Source organism: Acinonyx jubatus, chromosome A3 (genome assembly GCF_027475565.1).
Source record: "Acinonyx jubatus isolate Ajub_Pintada_27869175 chromosome A3, VMU_Ajub_asm_v1.0, whole genome shotgun sequence".
NCBI classification, from domain to species: Eukaryota; Metazoa; Chordata; class Mammalia; order Carnivora; family Felidae; genus Acinonyx; species Acinonyx jubatus.
This window is the reverse complement of record NC_069388.1, coordinates 99,415,715-99,438,024: the sequence shown is the minus strand read 5'-3', so window position 1 is coordinate 99,438,024 and position 22,310 is coordinate 99,415,715. Positions and strand designations below refer to the sequence as shown.

General features: G+C 48.2%; 1 protein-coding gene across 1 annotated transcript; it reads left to right on the top strand.

Annotated features, from left to right (window-relative positions):
* Positions 1-2,692: 2,692 nt before the first annotated feature.
* Positions 2,693-17,976, top strand: CD8B (CD8 subunit beta). Its single transcript, XM_015075803.3, has 6 exons — positions 2,693-2,817; positions 5,946-6,305; positions 9,982-10,071; positions 13,674-13,763; positions 15,241-15,277; positions 17,352-17,976. Exons 1-6 carry the CDS (start codon positions 2,775-2,777, stop codon positions 17,362-17,364), a joined length of 633 nt encoding a protein of 210 aa, XP_014931289.2. The 5' UTR covers positions 2,693-2,774; the 3' UTR covers positions 17,365-17,976.
* Positions 17,977-22,310: the final 4,334 nt, after the last annotated feature.

Below are 22,310 nucleotides of genomic sequence, written 5' to 3'. Positions count from 1 at the left end.
TTAAGACGGCAGTACTACATAAAGCAATCTACAAATTAAATGCAATCCCATCAAAATTCCAACAGTCTTTTTTTGCATAAATGGAAAAGATGATCTTCCAATTCATATGGAAATATAAGGGGCTCCAGATAGTTAAAACAACATTTAAAAAGAATAGCAAAGTTGGACAACTCATACTTCCAGATTTTAAAACTTACTACAAAGCTACATGTAGTCGTCCGGGTTCTCCAGAGAGAATCAAAAGGAGATGTATATAGAGATTTATTATAAGGTATTGGCTTATGCAATTATGGAGGCTGAGAAGTCCCATGAACAACAAATCTGCAAGTTGGAGACCCAGGAAAGCGAATGGTGTTGTTTGAAGGCCTAAGAGCCTGGAGGCCAATGATGTAGATTCCAATCCAAGTTTAAAGGCCTGAGGAACCAGAAGTGTGGAGGGCAAGAGAAGATCAATGTTCCAGCTCAGGCAGACATGCAGAGGGAAGGCAAATCTAACCTTCCTCTGCCTTTTTGTTTTATTCAGGCCCTCAATAAATTGGATGATACTCATCCATATTGGGAAGGACCATCTGCTTTACTTGGTACACCAATTCAAATCTCTTCCAGAAGCAACCTCACAGACACACCCAGAAATAAAATTTAATCAGATATCTGGGCATTGATGGCCTAGCCAAGTTGGCATAAAATTTACCATCCCACTGCAGCAATGAAAACGGTGTGCTACTGGCATTAGGACGGACATATAGATCAGTGGAATAGAACTGAGAATCTAGAAATAAGCCCATACATTTATGTTCAATTGACCTTCAGCAAGAGTGCAAAGACTTCAATGGGCAAGGAAGAGTCTCTTGAATAAATGATGCCAAGACAACTTGATATCCACATGCAAAACAATGAAGTTGTATTCCTACCTCACACCATATACAAAAACAAACTCAGAATGGATCAACAACTGAGATATAAAAGCTAAAATTATAAAAATATTAAGAGAAAACATCAGGGCAAATATTTTTGACCTTGGATTTGGCAATGGATTCTGAGATATGACACCAAAAGCATGAGCAACAAAAGAAAAATACATAAATTGAACTTCATGAAAATTGAAAAGTTCTATGCATCAAAGGACATTAAAATTGAAAAGACAACCAACAGTACAAATATTTGCAACAGTACAAATATTTGCAAATCATGTATCAGAGAAGGGTCTAGTATCCAAAAATGTACAAAGAGCCCTTATAATTCAGTAACAAAAAGACAACCCAATTTTAAAATGAGTAAAGAATTTGAATAGACATACAAAGAAGAAACACAAATGGCCAATAAGCACATGAAAAAATGTCTAACGTTAATCATTAGGAAAATGCAAATAAAAACCACAGTGAGATATCACAACACAGAGACTAGGATGGATATATTAAAAAAAAAAAAAAGTGACAAGTGTTGGTAAGGATGTGGGACATTAGAACCCTCATACATTATTGGCAGGAATGTAAAATGGTGCAGCTCTTACGGAAAACAGTTGGGCAGTTCCCCCAAAAGTTAAACATAGAATTACCAAGCGACCCACCAATTAGACTCCTAGGAATATACCCAAAAGAATTGAAAACGAGGACTCAAATACATATTTGTACAAGAATGTTTGTAGCAGCTTTATTCACAATAGCCAAAATGAGAAACAACACAAATGTCCATTAACAGATGAATCTCTAAACAAATTGTCTCATACACGTACAACGACATAGTCCTCATCTATAAAAAGGATTGAAGTACTTATACACGCCATCGCGTTGGATGAGCCTCAAAAATGCTACGCTAAGCCAAGGAAACTAGACACACAAGGCCACATATTGTACAATTTCATTTATATGAAATGTCCAGAATAGGTACATCCATAGGGACAAAAGGATGATTGGGGGAGGGGGGTAGTGAGAAGGGGAGGGGGCAATAGAAGATGACTACATAACAGGTTCAGGGATTTCTCTCGGGGAGATGAAAATGTTTTGGAACTAGATAGAGGTGGTTAAATACCACTGCATTGCACCCTCTACAGTGTTTAATTTTGTGTTATGTAAATATCACTTCAATTAAGAAAAAAAAAAAGAAAACAGCTCACGCCAGCCAGGGGTGTCCCCAGGGTTGTCTGTCCAGTGTATGCTCAGCCTCACACTGCTCATGGGAACAATGAAAATATTGAGAGATTCTGGCCTCTGGCTGGGCTGTGGGAGCAGCCCTTCATCCCTCACAAGTGTGTGTCCTTGAGGGCAAGGCCTGGGTCTTGGTCACTCTAGGCCCCACCGAGTTTCTCAAAAAGAAAAGAAATTAAAAAAAAAAAAAAAAAGCCCGAATTACGGTCCAGCTCCACCCTGCACTTCCGTGGGAACCTTGGATATCCTGACCTCTCTGAGCCTCAGTTGCCTCAACTGTCACAGGGAGTCATGACCCTGTCCTGGCCACCTCCCAGGGCAGGCGTCCATCACACACGTGCAATTGCTTGGCTCAGGACAGTGGTGTCACCCCCTCACTGGAAAGCAAGGGGTCCCAGTGGGCTCTTAGGAAACGCACCCAAGACCTTTGAAATGCAGGGAGGATGAGGGCGGAGACCTTGCCAACCTCACCCTGGACTCCCTCCCCTACCCCGCCCGGTCTCGTCCTTCCCGTCCCCCCTCCCCCCTCCCCCATCCAAACTGCCCCGCCCAGTCCCGCTCCCCACCCACCCCTAGCCAAGACTGTCTCCGCAGAGCCCCGCCGGGACCAGGTGTCCCAGGCTCGCCAAGATGCAGCCGGGGCTCTGGCTCCTCCTGGCCACGCAGCTGGCAGGTAAGACCGGGAGATTTGTGGGGCGCCCGGGGCTGGAGCAGGTGGTCTCCCCGGGACCGGGAAGAGCCTGAGCTGTAGAGTTTACAAAGGCTGTCCTGGCAGAATGCAGAAGCCGGGGCTGGGGGCGCACTCGGGAGGCGGCATGGCAGGTACAGTCCCTAAGGGTGGCGAGGAAATTCATCCCCAGAGCTCATTACCCCAGGGGCCCCTGGAGCCCCGGGATTGAGGCTAGCTCTGCTCAAAAGCCCGGAGGGGAAGGAGGGCAGGAGTCAAGAAGGAAGAAAAGAGGGGAAGGAAGTGCAGAGTAAAAGGAAAAATGCCCTTGTCTAGGGTTCCCTCCCAGGGGTGTGCCCCCAGGAAGGTTCCAGAGGCTCAGTTCTGGCTTTGGTATTCTGCACTTCACCCAGGGTTCTGTAGACACATTTTTAGTACTTCCGGGAAAGTATTCGGAGGACAATCTGCCAAACACCAGGCTATTGCCAGATCCCCGACCGCTATGGCAGAGTACTTCCTCGGGGTTCCCTGTTTCCAACCCCACCCCCCACCTCAACTGTCCCTGGGTTGTGTGTGCTGTGGAGCTCGACTCCAATGGGAGCCCTGCTGGAGCTAGAATGTAGCAGGCAGTCTCCGCTGTCCCTCTCATAAGCCCAGCCAGACTGCCTTTTGGAAGAGGCCCCTCCACGCACCAAACTGCCCACTGACCTGTGGCTGATTGCTCTCTTACCTAAAAAGCCCAAAGCTGGCCACCTGCCAGAGGTGACAAGACCTGCCAGCCCCCTACTCTGACCCACGAGCTCAGCCATATCTCAAGCAGAAGTTAGTCGGGGCCATTCAAAACTAGTAGTTAATGCTGATCGTTTTAGAAACAGCAGGCCCGTCTGAGAAGGGGGTCACTGGAAGAGAGTCAGATGAATCAAATGAGACCGCATAGGTAGCAAGGCCTGGCTCTGTGTCTGGCACATAGATAGAGCTTGACAATCAGTTTCCAGGGACATAAGAGAGAGACCAGGGTATATTGCAGCCAGGAAGTCTGCATGTCAGGACACAGCAGGGGTAACATACACAAAAAACCCAGGGTCCTTTTGGGCCCCTTTACCCCTTTAGGAGTCACTTCTGGGCTTTCTTGGAAGAACTTCAGGAGTCTGTGTATTTGTAGACCCACTGTGTACACGCAACGACATGACAGTGATCCAGGAGAGGATCACAGGTCTCCTTGATTCGGGGAGTGGCTCAAAGTTCCGGTTCTGGGGTCCCAGACCTGGGTTTGAATCTGGATCCACCACATACAGGCTGTGTGGCCTTGAGCACGTCCTTCACTTTCCTGAGCCTCTGTTTCCTCATGAGTATGGGTATAAAACAGGATCTGGTGAGGATTAAGCAAGATAATGCATGCACCATGCTGGGCACAGCTCAGTGAATATTGGCATCATCGATTCTTATTATCTTCCCTAAGATGTCAGTGACCCCAAACAATGAAGACCCTCTACTCTGCTGAAAAGGCAGTATGGTGTTTGGGGAGAAAAGAGAAGGGCCAGCAGGCACTTGGGCCCCAAGTACCATTTCATTCTTCCTTTTTTTTTTTTCTTAATGTTTATTTATTTTTGAGAGAGAGAGAGAGGCAGAGAGGGAGGGAGAGACAGAGAATCTCAAGCAGGTTCCACACTGTCAGCACAAAGCCCGATGCAGGACTTGAACTCACAAACTGTGAGATCATGACCTGAGCCGAAATCAAGAATCAGATGTTTAACCAACTGAGCCACCAGGCACCCCTACCATTTCATTCTTGATACAAGCAGAAGCTCAGAGTGGCCTGTGAGTAGAGTCAAAAAGTTCAAGTTCACGGCCCATTCTGGAACCATGAAGTCTGAGACACAAACATCAGCAGGATTGTGCCTTTAGGCCACTACCTCATAAGCCAGCTCCCCTAGGACACATATATACACACACATTCTCTCTCTGGCCTCCTCTGCCCACCCAAGTCTATGTCGCTGTTCCTGGGTCTCTGCCTGGGTCTGTGGGGTCTCTCTCTGCCCCACAGCTAAAATGGAAGGCTTGCCAGGTCAGATTCAGTTTGTTGGACTTGGCTGCGAAAGACCCATTCAAATCTTTCCTAAGATTTCATCTGCTGCCAGTAATAACCTCTGATGTATGAGACACGTAGAAAATGATTTACCCGTGTGCACTGCTTTAGAGTTTACAGTGTGTTTTCTTAAATGCTCTAACCCTCGCAGGCAAGCAGGACAATGACCCCAAGCTGCCCTCCTTTTAAAGGATAGAGACAGGCTCCTTGACTTCCTGCAGTCCCATCACTGGTATGAGGCAGAAGCTGGGTTGAAGGCCGGGTCTCTGAGTTCCAGTCTAGTTCGTTCTCCATGAGCAATCCCCTGCTTGTCGGTGCTTCCCATCTTGAGACTAAAATGAAATCCAAGTGCTGCTTCTGGGGTATCTGTCCTTCCCCTCGAGAATGGGGATCCAGGAACCCATCACTTGCTGGGCTGAGGAGTGATAGGCTATAGTTGCACCAATAGCAACAGTGAGTTCCTCTTGCTGTTGTCATCACTGTCCAGAAAGAGTGGTTGGCCAGACCAGCCCTGTGCTCTGCCTCTGATTCTGGGTTCCCCTGGGCTACCTGAGTCTCCTACACCTGCTTGGAGCCTGTTGAAAGTCTGTACATAGAGTGGCGGCGAGGCAAGGTGAAAGGCTTTGACTTCAGACTTTGAATCTTTGAGTTTGAATCCCAGATCACTTACTGGCTATTGATGGGACTTGGAACAAGTAACGTCATGCCTCAGCTTCCTCGTCTGTGTAATGGGGATAAAAATCCCCAAATGAGTTTGAGATTGGGTTAAGATAATTTATGCAAAGAGCCAGGCTTATAGACATGCAATCAAGAAATGGCAGCTCTCTCCCCATCCCCTTTGTAAAGCTGGACATAGGAAACACCTGCCTTGCAGATGGTCTCCTGAGTCCAGGAGCCACTAGCTGCATTGAGTACAGCCCCTGGACCCTGCAACTGGGCAGGTTCTTCCACAGCTTTCCTTCAGTGCTTGACTCAGTGTGACTCCCAGGACCCGCAACAGTGGCTGGGAAAATGTGCTGATGGTGTCTGCTCCTTCTGCTTCTCGTAGCTCTCCGTGGCAGCTCCGTACTCCAGCAGGCTCCTGGGTCCGTAATGGTTCAGACCAATGGAATGGTGATAATGTCCTGCGAAGCCAAAACCTCGCCCACTAGCACGCGCATCTACTGGCTGAGACATCGCCAGGCTCCAAGCCCGGACAGTCACTACGAGTGCCTGGCCTACTGGGATCCCATAAAAGGGATTGTGTATGGACAGGAAGTGGAGCCAGAGAAGCTAACTGTGTTTCCGGATGCGACCCGGTCCATTCTCAATCTCACAAGTGTGAAGCCTGCAGACAGTGGCATCTACTTCTGCATGACCGTTGGGTCGCCCGAGCTGACCTTCGGGAAGGGAACTCGGCTGAGTGTGGGTAAGAAAGTACCTCAGTGCTGCCAATGAGTATGAAGCACCTACTGTGTTGTGGGTGCATGGCAGACACTAGAGCTGCCCCCGCTCTCAGCGAGCCCCACTCTGCAGGAGGCGGGGGGGGGGGGGTGCCAGCCATGAGCCATAGAGCTACAGCTACTAGGAACAGACCTAGCCAGGGCCAAGCACACGCAAGTGTTTTATATAGTCATTTCACTTCATGCTGCCATCTACCCGGGGAGGTAGGGAACTGAGTCCTGTTCCAGATGGGATGCTTAGAAGCATTGCTACTTCTTCTGGGGACAAGGCAGTGCTGTCCTTTGGCCGCCACATCAGGCCTACCTGAGGCTATGCCTAGATTGGCCTCAGTCCCCAGACCTGACCGTGGTCTCAGAAATTCCCACCAAGTGTGCATCCCAGGAAAGAAAGTCCTCATTGCCTGGACATACCCAGTGAAAGCATTTCTAGGGCCAGTGGAGGGGCAGATGCCCTCACATTCTGAACAGGGGCCTATGGCTCAAACCCACACCCGGAGTTACAGGGAGTAAGGAGACTGGCGCCCAGGCCTAGCTGCACATGCTGCTGCATATTCACTGTGTGCCTTTGCACCAGTCCCTCTGCTCCCTGGCCTCAGTTTTCCCATCTGTATCATGGGGCTGCTGCTGGCCTCCACAACCCACCCCCCTCCAGCCACCCTGAGAAGCTGTAGTTCTGTGAGTTGAATCAGCATGCCCAATAGAAATAGAAAGCCACAGATAAAATGTAAAAATTTCGAATACCACGTTTAACAGAGGAAAAAGAATGAGTGGAATTAGTTTACATACTATATTTTTAACCCAGTGTACCCACAGTATCATCATTTTAACTTATAATCAAGATAAAAATTATCACTGGAATGTTTTACATTCCCTTTCCATACTAAATGTTCGATGTGTTTTTAACATTTCACGCATACAGCACACCTCGAGTCAGACTGGCCGGTAGCCAAGGCGACAGGTGGCTGCAGTATTGGAGAGTGAGGATTAAGCTGTGAGAGGTGTGAAGGAGTCGTGGCAGAAATTCTCAAAAGGCCTGGTCTGGCTTTAGCCCCCTCCCCAAGTTAGCCCACGGCCGGCCAACCCCCCACTGCGGTCCTCTTACTGTCCTGCTTCCTGCTCACCTGGGTTCTTCTCAGGCTGGGGGCACCGGGAATGCCAAGTCCCCCCCAACACCGCCCCCCCCCCCAGGAATTAGGTCACTCAGCATGGGAAGGTGCAGGGACAGCTAGGACAGCAGCACAATTAGGAAGACAAAAACCAGAGTGAGGTTGCTCTCCCATCTCTCCAGCTTTGGGTCTTCAGTCAGAAGGTAGGGATTGGGGGATGAGATCTCTGGGACAAGAAGCTGAGGCATTCTCAGCAGGGAGTTGACTGATTCCTGTATTGAACACTGGGTTTTTGGGGGTGTGGGGTTTGGGTGTGGTTTATTGTTTTTGTCTCTATAAGCTCTGCATTTTCCCACTCGTTAGATTTGGGGGTCTGAGAAAGATAGATGATGAAATAAGTAAAACTGGTTTCTAGAAGTTTCCCCCTCCCCCTCCACCACCACTCACCCACTTCTGGCTTTGATATTTCCAAACCCCTCATGCTGACCCTCCCCAAAGCATGTGCTTGCAACTGCGACATCTCCCCAGAGTCAGGGTATCAAGAGCCAGGCCCCACCCCTCCTGCAGAAGACAGTGCATACTGAAAGGGGAAGCTCGGGCAGTAAGGAAAGTATTGGGGTGGGGGGTAAACGGCCTTTTGGGGGCTAATCACACTATGGGTTCAAAAGGCCTGTCCCGCTCAACAAGGAGAGAAGCGGGTAGATTTGAATGGGGAGCTGGGGGAGTCAGGAGGAATCAAGGGGACCCAGCTCTGGGCAAGAAGAAATTAAAATGGAACAAGCCTTCCCACAAACCCCTCATCGAACCCCGACCACTGAGCCCAGCCAAGACCCTGAGGTCCTATAGAGCTGTCTCCCTTGCAGGCTTCCCACCGACCAGCCGAGAGACATCTGTGCCTCTTCGTGTACAAAGTAAAGGGAGTGGACACCTCCAGGGCCGTAAGGAGTAAAGGGGAAAGCCATGCTGGGTCACCCTGAGCAGAGAGCCAGGCTCCCGCATGCTCTGGGAGCACCATGGCTAGTGTCCTTTTTTCCTTTTATGCTAGTTTCCCTCCGCATTCCCACGGCCAAGGCCCTTGACCCGACGGGCCTTTTTGTCGAAAAGCATGTGCACCTGAGGTGGTGTGGCTTAGTGAGAGCCTAGAATCAGGGTCTCTTGGCTCAGATCCCGGCTGTGCTGTTTAGGGTTTCTTGAACTTCAGACAAGCTAGTTCCATTCTCTGCGCCTAGGCTTCCTCGGGGATTAGATGGAGATACTCGTTCCCATCGCCAAAGTGGTTGGGTTGAATACGCTTAAGCTGAGCTGCTTAGTTCTGCCGCTAGCACATGGCGGGACTTAGCAAGGGTTCATTCTTGGTGGTTGGTTCTTCCCAGAAACCTCACGAAGCAGGCAGAGCGTGTCATCTCTGCTTCCCAGAGGAGACTCGGGTTGGCCAGGGTCCAAAGTGTCCACTCTTTATGTGGAAGATGCCAGCCCTGAAGTGACCATTTTGTTGGCTGCCCCTCCCTGTCCTCCCGATGCTAGAGTTTAAACTGATGGTGTTATCTTCCCTCTCCTCCTATTTTGCAGAGGATCATTTTTGTGAAATGTCTTTGCTCAACCCACAGAGACCAGGGCTGGGTTCAACAGCACCCAGTGCTCACCACCCTGTCCCTAGCATCTCAGAACCTCAGGTGTCTCCCTTCACTCTGTGTGCCTGTCCCAGTGCCCTGCCCCGTCACGTCAGCATATGACACTGGCGTAGAATGAAAGAGAGGAGTGACCCATCCACGAGTCAGGAGACGGGGTTGGGGTGGTCCAGGCAGGCGCTTGGCATCGTGGGGCCTCGGGGCTGGCGCCTTACATCACTGGTGTTTGTCTTTGAAAGTAAAGGTTGAGACTAGAGGTCCTTCCAGCTCTGATAGTATATGACTTGTAAAGACACTTGAGAAGGAAAGAAAATCCCCATATATGCAACCTGCATGGTATCGTATGTGTGTTAAAGGGCACCCTCCTTTCTGTGAGCCTCCTCCACCCAGTTAGGGATTGGCAGGTTGGCTGAGGGGCTGGTCTCGTCGAGCACTTGGGGGCTCCAGCTTCTGCTCGGGGTCTTTGGCCAGGGGGAGCTATCTCTACTGCACCATTTGCTGGGCATGCTGTCCCCTTTAATCCTCATGACAACCCCAAGAAAGAACTGGGAGTCATCTTTATTTCAGCAGATGGGAAAACTGAGGCACCGAAAAGTGATAGGACTTGCCCCAAGTCACTCAGTGGTTAATCAGGGCATCTGGGGCTCTCTTCACGTCCATGTGGGTCCAGAGCCCCTCTCTTCCCCAGACACCAAAGTGACCCCCTGCCTCGACTCTCAGATAGGTCTGAGAGTTGGGGAAGCACATAGAAAACTCGATTACTCTATCACCTTAGAGCCCTGCAGCAGCCCAGGGAACAGTCATAAGGGCTTTCATATCTACATGGAAGACATGAGGCTTTAACTTTTGTCTGCAAGTCCACCTACTGATTACCTGGCTAAGACATGTGTCTTGCTTGCTTTCTGTAGTTGATGTCCTTCCCACCACTGCCCAGCCCACCAAGAAGCCCACCCCCAGGAAGAAAATGTGTCGGCCCCCAAGCCCAGTGACCCAGAAGGGTGAGTTCTCCCATTCTCCTGGACCCTCAGAAACAGAGCAGGAAGTTTTCCTTCTTTCCTTTCCTTCCCTTCCCTTCCCTTCCCTTCCCTTCCCATGTGTGGACTCTAGCCTGTTTCTCTGGCCCCACCCAATCTGGGGTCAGAAGGGAAGCTGAGTGTGACCACAGTGCTGCCCTCCAACAGCTCACAGTCTAATGAGGAACACGCTTGAAAATTGTCCTAGAGCAAAACTTAATGGAGGATATGTCCACCCCAAAACTTGCACACCAGTGTTCCTTGCAGCATTATTCATAATCGCCAAAAAAGTAGAAACAACTGGTAAATAGATTAACCAAATGTGGACTGTCCATACAATGGAATATTATTTGACCATAATAAACAGTGAAATACTGATACAGGCTACAACATGATGAACTTTGAAAATATTACACAGTAAAAGAACAGACACAAAACCATGTATTATGTGATCCCATTGATAAGAAACGTCCACAATGTGACATTTCATAGAGACAGAAAGTAGATTAGTGGTTGCCTAAGACTGGGGAGTTGGGAAGGTATGGAGGAGATTGCTAAAATGGGTACAGGATTTTTGGTGGGGGAGGGGAGATGAAAATGTTCTAAAATTAGATCGTGGTGCTTGATGGGTGCACAATTCTGTGAATATACCGAAGACCATTAAATTATACACTTGGAGCAGGTGAACTTTGTATGTAAAGTATATCTCAGTAAGACTGTTTACAAACAAAAATAACCAACCCACGAGACCAGAACTTTAAAGTTCTTCAGTTTTAATACCTAACAGAGGGCCTAACACACAGTATGTGCTAATATCTTTTTGCTAATGAGTGAACTAACTTGCTTCTCTGTGCTATGAACACCAGACACAGCAGCTGGAGAACACACACACACACACACACACATGCACGTGCACTTTGCTTGAACCATTAGCCCAAACGTGCAAATGTGTTTCTGGAAAAATACTGACCTCTGCTCCCCAAAAGATACTGGTGACAAACAGAAAGTGTCATGTGCTCCCACCCGTGGAACAAATGACAAGCTGCCCCACTAGGGCTGCCTCGTGCTGCTGGGTTGGCTTTGTCTTAAATGTATAAAGTAACAGAGCTCAGGGACAGGCATCTAATGGGATTGGGAGAATGGGAACGGGAAGCTACCCCATGAGGTCCCAGTAAAAAAAAAAATCGGAACCCAAATGCAGAAGGGCAAAGTCTTGGTGAACATAAAGGTAGAGATAGATTGACCTCATTTTATAAAGTATCTATATCCCACAACTTCGCCTAAAGGATTTTAGGCAAGTTACAACAACAACAATAACAAAACAGCACAAAAGGCAAATACAACAGGTCCATTACGTTGAAGGTGCCAAATTGGGTCTGTGCTGTGACTCTAGAGCAACGGCAAAACCAGCTGAACCAAAGGCAATACTCCAAATAACTTGGCACACAAACCCTGCCCCCCACAGTGATAGAAAGAAACAACCCCAAGCTCCCGGCTTCAAAGCCTTCATCTCAGTGTTAAATTCTAGAAAAAGTCTGCTCTGTTCATCCTTCTGTAAGGCCTGCTGAACAATAGTGAACTCAGTAGAGCAACACTTTTGTAAGAGATGTGGACAAAGGTCTTTGAGATTCTTGCATCATTCCTTATGTCGACCCCCAGTAAGATCCCAGGGCAAGAATGCAAATCCAACATTAGTAGGTTATTAAGAATAACCAGGTTGTGTGTGAAAGTGGCCAAGTGGGGATTGGGGGGGGAGAAGTAGAGGTTGCATTGGGGGTGGGGGCCGTGAGACAGGGTACCTTAGGGGTAAGTCAGCCAGGTTGAGGTCTGACTCTGCCTACCACTGCCTGTACTGTGTGACCTTGGTCAAGTGATTCAGCCTCTCTGAACCTGTTTCCTCATGTGTAAACTAGGGGTGTTTACCTGGCTAAAGGGAAGGCATGATTAAATAGATGCTATATGCAAAGCACTTACCTTGGGGGACACCCAGATAGATCTCAAAACTTGTCATCATGAATGAAACCACATGGCCACCCTGGGGAAGGACGTGCTCCCTAAGGCTTAGGGCTGTCCCTTGAGATGATTCTGAGACAATTTCTAAATTGCTGTGTCAGGAACGACGTAGTGACTTTCAGACTTCAGCAGACTCCGAAACCCATGCAAGGCAAGGAAGGCCAGGCCAGGTCATACAAGTGGCCAATATATGAAAATAGACTGAAGTTGACAAACACCATTTTTCACCCACTAGACTGGCCAAAAACTAAACACTCTGATAATATCAAGGGTTGGCAAGGTGCACAGTTGGTGGTCAGGAATGAAAACCAGTGCGGCCTTTTTGGAAGGCATTTCACAGTGTCTGTTACAACATTAAATGGACATAGTCTATGGTTTGGAAATTCCTGTTTTCAATATCTGCCTTGGGCAGGCTCCCACATTGGGAAAAATGTACCAGGATGTTCTTTGCGCAGTTATTTATAAAAGTAAAACATAGGAAATAAACGAAAAGCCCACTGATGACTAAATAATCCATGCTATGTCCATACTTCGAATGTTACTCTACTAGAAAAAGGAGTGTGCTGATATATTTAAAGAAAGAATGGTTTGCAAAACAGTTTGTACAATATAAGCCACTGTATGCTGTAAAACAAAAACAAAAACAAAACTGTAGGGATGCCTGCATGGCTCAGTTGGTTGAGTGTCCGACTTTGGCTCAGGTCATGATCTCACAGTTCATGGGTTCGAACCCTACATCAGGCTCACTGCTATCAGCCTGTCAATGCAAAGCCCTGCTTTGGATCCTCCATCCCCCTTGCTCGCTGCCCCTCCCCCACTTATGCACGCTCTGTCTCTCTCAAAAAATAAATTTAAACAAAACATTTTTAAAAAACCTGTATGTGTCTGCATAAATACAAAGAGAAAGGTACCACGTTAACCATGGCATTTATTTCTGTGAAGGAGCTAGCATGCCAAGGAACACTCTAACCATATACTTGAATCTTTTACAATGAAAATATATTCAGCTATTTCTTGTGAAATTAAAATAAATTTTTAAAAATAAATAGTAAAAATCTCATTACCAGGCATGAAAATTATCTATCTCCTTTAGAACATAAGTAGCTCCTGCGTTTAATTAATTTTTAAAATGATGATGTGGGACATAAAATTTTTTTATTTTATTATTTTATTTTTTAATTTTTATTTTTTGACAGAGAGAGAGCACACAAGCAGGGTAAAGGGGCAGAGGGAGAGGGAGAGAGAGAATCTTAAGCAGGCTCCACCCTCTCAGTGTGGAGCCTGACGCTGGGTGGGGTGGTAGGGGCAGGCTCCATCCCACGACCCTGGGATCATGACCTGAGCTGACATCGCGCGTCAGATACTTAACTGACTGAGCCACCAGGGCACCCCTGGACGTAAAATGTTCTGTGTAAAATTATCTCAACGTGTTCGAAGTGCCTAGAAAAAACGACGAGAGAAAAATGTGCAGCAGTGGTATTCTCTGGGAGGTGGGGCTTCCAGTTGATCAGTTGATTTTTCCCTCTGTAATTTATCTGCATGTCTCAAATGTTCGATACGTGTGTCTTTCCCAGGCCCATCCTGTGGCCTCCTCACCCTCGGCCTGTTGGTGGCTGGAGTCCTTGTTCTGCTGGTGTCCTTGGGTGTGGCCATCCACCTATACCGTAAGTTGTGGCCTCTTGGGCCACGATGGCAACTCCTTTTGCCATTGGAGGTGTCCCTGAGGTCCTTCCTCTTCTAGGGAAGCAGGACAGATGGCAGTTTGGTGGAAGTTTATACCCACCTTCCCATCTGGTAGTTCCAGAGGTGCTTCTTGGCCCGAGGCCATTCTGCAGAGGTCAGAGACCACCCTGTCTCTGGAGTCAGACAAACCTGGGTTTGAATCCAACTCCACTATTCTTGGATCTAGTGACCCTGGGCACATGCCCTGGCCTCTCTGAGCCTCAACTGCCCCACCCAGGAGTAACAATATTACGTACCTCCCAGGGTTGCTGTTTGTAAAGTCCTGCCCAAGGTGCCTGGCATGAGATAAGCGGGAACTCCCATGAGCACTTGGGACAGAAACAGTACACAGAAGACATTGCAGTGGGGTTTGGGTCATGTTCCCAGAAACTTGAACTCCTCCTTCTCTGTGAGGCTGCAGGGAAATTCAGAGATGACTGCCTCTCTCAGCCCCTCTGGAGACGAGATCATCTGCTCTGGGCTCCCAGGGTTCATAAGAAAGAGGGGAGTTATATGGGAGGCCCTCACAACTGCCCAAGAGCCCAGGGCTCTCCTTCTCGTCCTTCTGCTCACCTGTGCCACCTCAAGCAAGGTACTGACCCTCTCTGGGCTTCTATAAAATGGGAGAGGGTGAGACCCTCTCCACAAAGAAATGTGTCATGCGCACATGTTTGCATAAAATCGCCATCCACAAAGGGATCCATTTGCCCCCATTGGAAGAACCCCATTAAAGGTCAGTGGTCTGCAAATTTTTTTGTTCAAGGATCTCATTAGTAAAAACATTTTTAAATTATGAACCCTAACTGCATGTAGATCTTATTAGTAAAAACTTTTTAAATTACAAACTTGAACTGCGATTAGGTGTATTTATGTCATATATTACTTATGTTACGAAATGTGCTTCAGAAATGAAAAGGAATGAAGGATGAGACAGACATGTAAACAGACATGCTCAGACTTCCTTCCTACATCCCGTTGGGAGACCTTGTGCATTTCCCGCACGCACACGCTTTAGCTTAAGTCCACCGACCACCTGTCTGTACACCTCTCATTCCTGACCTGCTGCAAAGGGCAGACTGGCATGTTTAAGAGCACATAGACTGGAGTAGATTAACTGAGTTTGAATTCTGGTCTTACTGCTTACTAGCTGCGTGACTTTGGGCAAGTCATTCCATAACACGCGTGTTCTGTGCCTCTGTTTCCCCATATACGAAGCAGAGATAGTAAGAGTAGTACTCAACTCATAGGCTTGCTGCGAGCTTTAAGGGAGTTAAACCACATAAAGCTGGAGCAGAGCCTGGCACCAGGGAAGTGGTCTGAGGTGCTGGCTGCCCCTCTGGTCTCCTTCCTCGCTCTCTGGGGCTCGGTGTCAGCGACCCACAGCCCAAGCCAACCGATGTTCGTGTTTGCTTCTTCCAGGCCTGAAGAGGAGAGCCCGGCTTCGCCTCCTGAAACAGTAAGTGCTTGGGGCCTCAGAAGAGTGCCCATGACGCGGCCCTGGGTGTGGTCCTGGCTTCCTCAGCCCCTGCTGCTGCAACCTCCACCCACAGGGGGCCAAAGCTAGACGCAGCCTTCAAAAAAATCTCAGACTGTATAAATAGATGGAGCGATAGAGTTCAGGAAGAGAGAGCATCTAACAAACAAAACTACTCGTAGCCGTTTAAGTCAAATTTCAAGCACTGAAAGATTTAGCTTAGCTCTCCCCATGTTCACAGTCAACTCTTGCAAGCATCGGATACGGTAGGATACCCCAAACTCTTTTCATTTGACTTGGTCCTTCATGACATAGGAGGGTTACCTTTATAGACCAGTTGAAAGACTTGCTCAAAGCATTTGGGATGGTAAACGGCAGAACTGGATTCGAAGACCATTCATTCCCTGCTTCCTTCCCTGCCGGTATTGGGCTGCCTGGGTCCCATCTTCTACCCTAGACCCCACCCGGGGCCCAGGGGTTGGCAAATCAAAAGGTTGAGTCACATATACAGGGGGGCTAAAAGGCACTCGCTCTTCAGGTCTACTGAGCTGTGTAAACACGGCAGAAGCCCAGAGGCCCTGAGGGGCCAGGGGCTACTCCCAACCTCAGGGACTTCGGGACCTCAGCTGGGCCGTGGGCAGCGTTCTTGGATTACTTTTTCTTCCTCAAAATGCTGCTTCGCATCTACCTATCTCATTAATGACAAGCCCCTCTATATAGAGGTGTTCGGAAAAAAAGAAAGCCCATCGTGCCTCTAGATTAAAGAAGGCAACAGGGCCTTTGGCTTCAGAGCTCTGGCTCCAGCATGAGGGTTTGAATCCTGCCTGCCACTCACCAACCATGTGACTGTAGGCAAGTCACTTCACCGCTCTGAGCCTCTGATTCCTCATGTAAAATGGGATAACAGTCCCAAACTCATGGCTGTTGTGAGGACTTACTGGGTTAAAACCCATAAAGTGCTCAGCCCCTGGTCCTGTGGAGTCAAAGCACAAACTCATGTTCCTTACAAAAGTCAACTCTACGAGCCAAACAACCAAGGAACAAAGTGTATCTCTAAATACTTGAAAATGTAATCTCCATATAAACTCTATATAGTATTGTCTACCTTATTAAATACATTATATTTGTAGCTATAGTTGCTTGACTATAGACAGTCCCTTAAACATGCCTGCTGTATTTTATTGGCAATTTTCAATCATTTTGATTGTGCACAATTTACACAATTTTAGGTGCTGGATTTAGAAATTACCTCCTAAGAGACAATAACCTGAGTGTATTTGTCTGAGCCTAGATCTTCAGAATGTTCCATTCAACATCTTCCCCATGGTGACCCCATTGGGGGGGGTCCCCATTAGGGTACTGCCCCCACCAACTCCTTCATTTTAACTTGTTCCCAAGTGATCTGATGACAGTTTTAGGGGAGCTGGATATAGTGTCTCATGCTTTGACAAACCCAGGGGTTCTGAGGACCCACCGTGATGGGGAAGGAGCTGGGGGTTGGTCATGGGGGACCGTGAGGCCCCTCAACCCTCTGCTGTCATCGGCTGCCTGTACTTAGGCTCACCTGTGAGACATCATTTGAACAAAAGGGTTTGTGGCTACAAAAAAGTTCGGAAACCACCTCGAGTTTTGCTGCCATGATGCAGGTGTGGACAAAAGAGTCCATGGGCTTCACAGATCAGCTGTTCCAAACTCAAGTTGTGATTTGGGGAGGACGTTCCCCAGCCTATAACTGACCCTGGAAAATCTGCCCATCAGCAACCAGCTTCTTCTGGCCCCTCAGTGTGCATTTGTCAATAGCTTATCTAAGAAGGTACTGCAGGAAGTAACACTATTCAAAGCTAGAGTTCTTTGGGCTTTTTTTTTTTGAGCTTCTTCATTTTTTTTTTTAATGACTAAGATGGGCCCTGAAAACATACTAGTGGAAAACTCCCGGCCCCCGGGCTCCTTACTGGGAGTGGAGCCCTGCATCCCCGCATGGCATTTGTCTCTGTTACAGGAAATTCGTGTCATTTCCCTGAATGTAAGTGGTTTCTTGACTTGCTATTGTTTTCAGGTTTTATAAATGAGCAGAGAATATGCTTTTGGTGTCCTGCTACAAAAATACATTGGTCAATAATGAGCGAGATCTGGAAAAATGAGAGAGAAGGGACACGTTCAACTCCCTCAATTGTGGCAATTTCACTGACCTGCTGAAGTTGCCTGCTTTTAACTACTGCAAGTTCTTTCTGTGGGCCTCACGCATGGGAGAAACTTGTTTGTTGGTCATCGCGAATCACGGAGAGAAGGCTTCAGAGCCCCGGAGCACTTCCTGCAACTTCCTGCAAATGAGTAAGAAATGCCGCCATGACACCACTCCCCAGCTCCCGTACTCACCCTGGGCTGGGACCCTTGTGTCGGCCTTCCGGCCACCTTCTCGCAAGTTGCTTTGCCCTGATAGGGCAGTGACATGGAGTCCTGAGTCTCTCATGGGATGGTGCTGGGATGGCTCCTCCTTGGTCTTCCCAGGCGGGGGTCACCGTCCTCACTGAGAACCACAGAGACCACACCCAGCTTGGAACCGTGCTTTCTGTGAAGGGCTGACTCAGTCGGTTCAGTCTCCAGGGACCTCCTGTGGAGCAGGAACTTGTGGTGTGGGAGCCGGAGTTCACTTAATCTCCCATTAGGAAGTTCCTCAATCTCCCATTAGGAAGTTCCTCGACTTTCACTTCTGCCCTCCCATGGCTTGTATATTTCTTCTCTCACTGTTCTTTTTATGAAAATGTCTTGGTTGTAAAAATAAAACCCTGAATAAAAGATGCGAACGGCTCCCGTGATGTAAAAGCACAAAGCCCATCTGTACGGCAAAGATGTTAATGCTCAGCTAAAACAGAAGTAACAAAGATAAAATGTGCCTGTCCTCATCTGCCCCCACAACATGCTGTAGTCTGCATTGTAGGCATTGAGAGAGTCTCAGAGGCATCGAGAGAGTCTCAGAGGTTGGGAAGCACCCAGAGCCAGGCGGCAGGGGCCCCGGGGGCCGACTCTTCTGGCCACTCCAAGCCATCTTCACTAGCACCTGCTCAGTTGTACAGAGTGGAACCCCCAGACTCCTAGCCACAGGCTGGTGACCTTATAGTAAAAAGAAGGTGAGGGGAGCCTGTGTGGCTCAGTCGGTTGAGCATTAGACTCTTGATTTCGGCTCAGGTCATGATCCCAGGGACCTGGGATCAAGCCCTGCATTAGGCTCTGAGCTGAGTGTGGAACCTGCTTGGGATTCTCTCTCTCCTTCTCCTTCTGCCCCTCCCCTGCTCATGTTTTCTCTCTCTCTCTAAAAAAAAAAAAAAAAAAAAAAAAACTAGAAGAGTCTCTGTCCTCATGTCCTTCCTTCCTTCCTTTTTTTTTAAACTGTTTCTCAGCTTTGACGGGGAAAGAAAATGCAAGAAGAGGCTGAGCTGGATGAGGGAGTTGAGATGAAGGTGTTGTGCCTTCCGTAAAAGCCCAGGGATCTTATCTTGACTCCCCACTCTGGGCCTTAGCAGCATGAGAGCTATTGAGCCAAAAACGAATGCGGCCTAAGGCTGCGTTCACTGAAGCACCAAGCGCAGGCCACAGGAGAACAGAGCCCCAGCTGCTTTTCCTGCCAGCTGGGAGGTGCAACTGTGGAAGGGAGATGGGGAACCAGGCTCTGCCCAGAGGCCTCTGGCAGCCACAGAAAGCAGGAAAGGAAAGATGGCTCGAGGGGAGGGGGCCGCGTGGCCCTCTCGCAGCATCAGGGATGCCGCCTGTGGAGCGAAGGCCACAGAACTAGGTGTGGGTGGGAGTTAGAAGGGTGTCCATGCAGAAGGCGCTTGAGAGAAGCGAACACTCCCTGCCCATCGGCTCTGAGGACAACGGGACAGGCTGCCTCCCAGGGCCCAGGGGAGGGGGGCAGGGCCAGGGTAGCCTGGGCCAGACTCCTCCAGGGTTCACATTGAAGGTGGGCTTCTTGCTCTAAGACATCCCATTTAATACGCAACCAAAGCCCAGATATGCAGCCTACCGTCCCTGCAGGCTCACACCCAGTCCGCAGCGGAAGTCAGAACAGGCCTCAAGGCCCCCTTGTCCCACTCCAGGCTCTGCTAACTAACAGCATCTCCCCATTGCCGCCTTTGCAGTTGTGCTTAGTTGTTTGCAAATTCACAGGGGGTGAGGTTGGGGGACCAAGGGTGAAGGGGGGGTGCACCTCCGTCTGTTTTCTGTGCGGCAGACACCTGCTACAGCTTGGTCCGCCCAGAGAGCTGGAGCAGGCTTGGCTGCCAGCCGCAGGGGCAGGGGCTGTGGTGAAGAGGTCTGCACCCAGCATCTGACTTTTGTTTTGAAGAAGGCACCGAGCATTTACTACTTTGGGGAAGGCCATTACGGCAAAAGTATTTACCAAAAAATGTTTTTAACCTGGCTGTCTTTTGACCGGCAACAATTCCATCTCTAGGCATCATCTTAAAAAAAACACGTCTCAAAGCTACATGTACAAAGAAATACACGTCAAAAAAATTTTTTTGTAGTCCTGCTTGTTAGTCCCAAATTGGAAACAATCCAAATGTCCATCAGGAAAAGTGAATTAGGGGGCACTTGGGTGGCTCAGTGGATTAAGCATATGGCTCTTGACTTCAGCCCAGGTCATGATCTCACGGTTCATGAGTTGGAGCCCCACGTCTAGGTCCACACTTGCAGTGAGGTGCCTGCTCGGGACTCTCTCTCCGTCTCCCTCTCCCTCTGCCCCTCCCCCGCTTACACACGTGCTCTCTGTCTTTGTTTCTCAAAAATAAATAAACAAGAGAAAAAGAAAAAGAAAAAGCCAGTTAGATCAATTGTGATACAAGAGACTCCCTGCAGCTGTTAAGGAATGAACTGGATTCACACATGCTAGGATCAAACGGCCACGGCTTCAGCATATATTTTAACAACATCTGTATTGATTATCCTCGTTTTATTTTATTTTTTTTAATGTTTTTATTATTTTATTTTTTTAGCGAGAGAGGGTGGAGAGGGGCAGAGAGAGGGAGACAGAGGATGCGAGGCAGGCTCCGCGTTGACAGCACGGAGCCCGATGCGTGGGTCAAACCTACGAACCACAAGATCATGACCTGATCTGAAGTCAGCGCTTAACCAACTGAGCCACTCTGGCACCCCTATCCTTGTTTTAAGCGCCACATGTGGCCACTGTTAAGATTCAAGCACAGATAAGAACAGGCAAAGCAGATATATGTTAAAGTCTGGATATGTTTACCGTGGTTGCAGGGGTGATCAGTAGGAGAGAGTATGAGGTTTGGGGGTTGGCATATTCTGCTTTTCCATCTGGGAGCTGCTCTTACGGGTGTGGTCAGTTCGTGGAAAGTCACTGAGCTATACACGTATGATATGCCAACCCTTCATATATACATATGGAAATAGACAATAGATTATACTTAAAGAGGTATTTTAAATACTTAAGCACAGAGCACTGCAAAAATGTGTTAACATTGGTATTTGAAAGTTTCTTGTTCTCCCAGATGTTTCCTGTGTGTACTTTTTTAAACAAAAAATTGAAACCTTATAAAATGTAATATGTAACACATAAGATGTAGAATATAAAAAAATCAAATCTTATTATTCTGCAAATTTGATTTTTTTCCCTCTAATATATATATCAATGCCTCTGGACATATTTGTATATGCATAGAAAAAGCTCTGGAATGATGTACTCCAAGCCATTAATGATAGTTACTCTGAAGAATTTCTACTTCTGCATTGTACATTTCTGTGTTGTGTAAATTTTTATAACAATCATGTATTAATTTTATAATTGGGGGTAAAATGGTTTGGGGAAAAAACAGCCTCTTTTTAAAAAGAGACTCCAATCATCGTGTTATTTTTTGTTAATGTTTATTTATTTCTGAGAGACAGAGCACGAGAGGGGGAGGGGCAGAGAGAGAGGGAGACACAGAATCCGAAGCAGGCTCCAGGCTCTGAGCTGTCAGCACAGAGCCCGACTTGGGGCTTGAACTCACAAACCACGAGATCATAACCTGAGCCGAAGTCGGTCGCTCAACTGACTGAACCACCCAGGTGCCCCGTCCAATCATTGTATTATTAAAAAATTGGAGGGACACCTGGGTGGCTCAGTTGGTTAAGTGCCTGACTTCGGCTCAGGTCATGACCTTTCGGTTCATGGGTTGGAGCCCCACATCGGGCTCTCTGCTGACAGCTCAGTGCTTTGGATTCTGTGTATTCCTCTCTCTCTACCCCTCCACTGCTCTCTCTCTCTCTCAAAAGTAAATAAATATTTAAAAAAAATTTTGTTTAATTGGAATCCGCTTAAATATCCATCAATGAGAGATTTGTTCATAAATGAGAGTGTTTAAAAATCCGTGCAATGGGAATCATGTGACGCATGTGGGGGCTGCAGGACAGCGGGGCCTGAGCCTACCAGTTGTGCCAACTTGGACAAGCCCTGTAACTTCCGTGAGCCTCAGTTCCCTCCTTTGCAATGGGAGCCACGATAGTGTCGGTCTGTCTTGCTGTGAGGCTGGCAGATGGCAGGGTCTGGGAACCGTGGTGGTTCCTTGGCCAGCCTTCCTCTCAGTGGGAAGCAAGGGTAGAGAATTCTGGGCGCCCAGACTGCAGGTGTGGCACCCAGCAGCACAAGTTCAAAGGATGGAGGGGGCTCCTACGCCACCCCCTCCCTTTCATCCTTCCTCATCCCCACCCCGGCCCCCCTCGTCTCGCATCTCTACCTGTAGGAAGTGGGCAACTTGTTTTCACAAAGTGATCCCCAGCCCTGTGTGGGCTGCAACGTTGATCCGAATCTACCACCCAGTCAAAGGGAAAGAGAGAAAGAGCCCTGTCTTCAGAGGCCTTTCCAGGTGTGGAGGACGAAAGAGATTTCCTCCATCACTTCTTGGGAAACCTCCTCAGATGCGTCACTGACTCTCCTCGGTGACCGTGAGTCATTGGTTCCTGGAGTCCTCCGGGCTACATAACTTGGTGCTTCAGTCCAAACAGAAGGAAGCCGTAT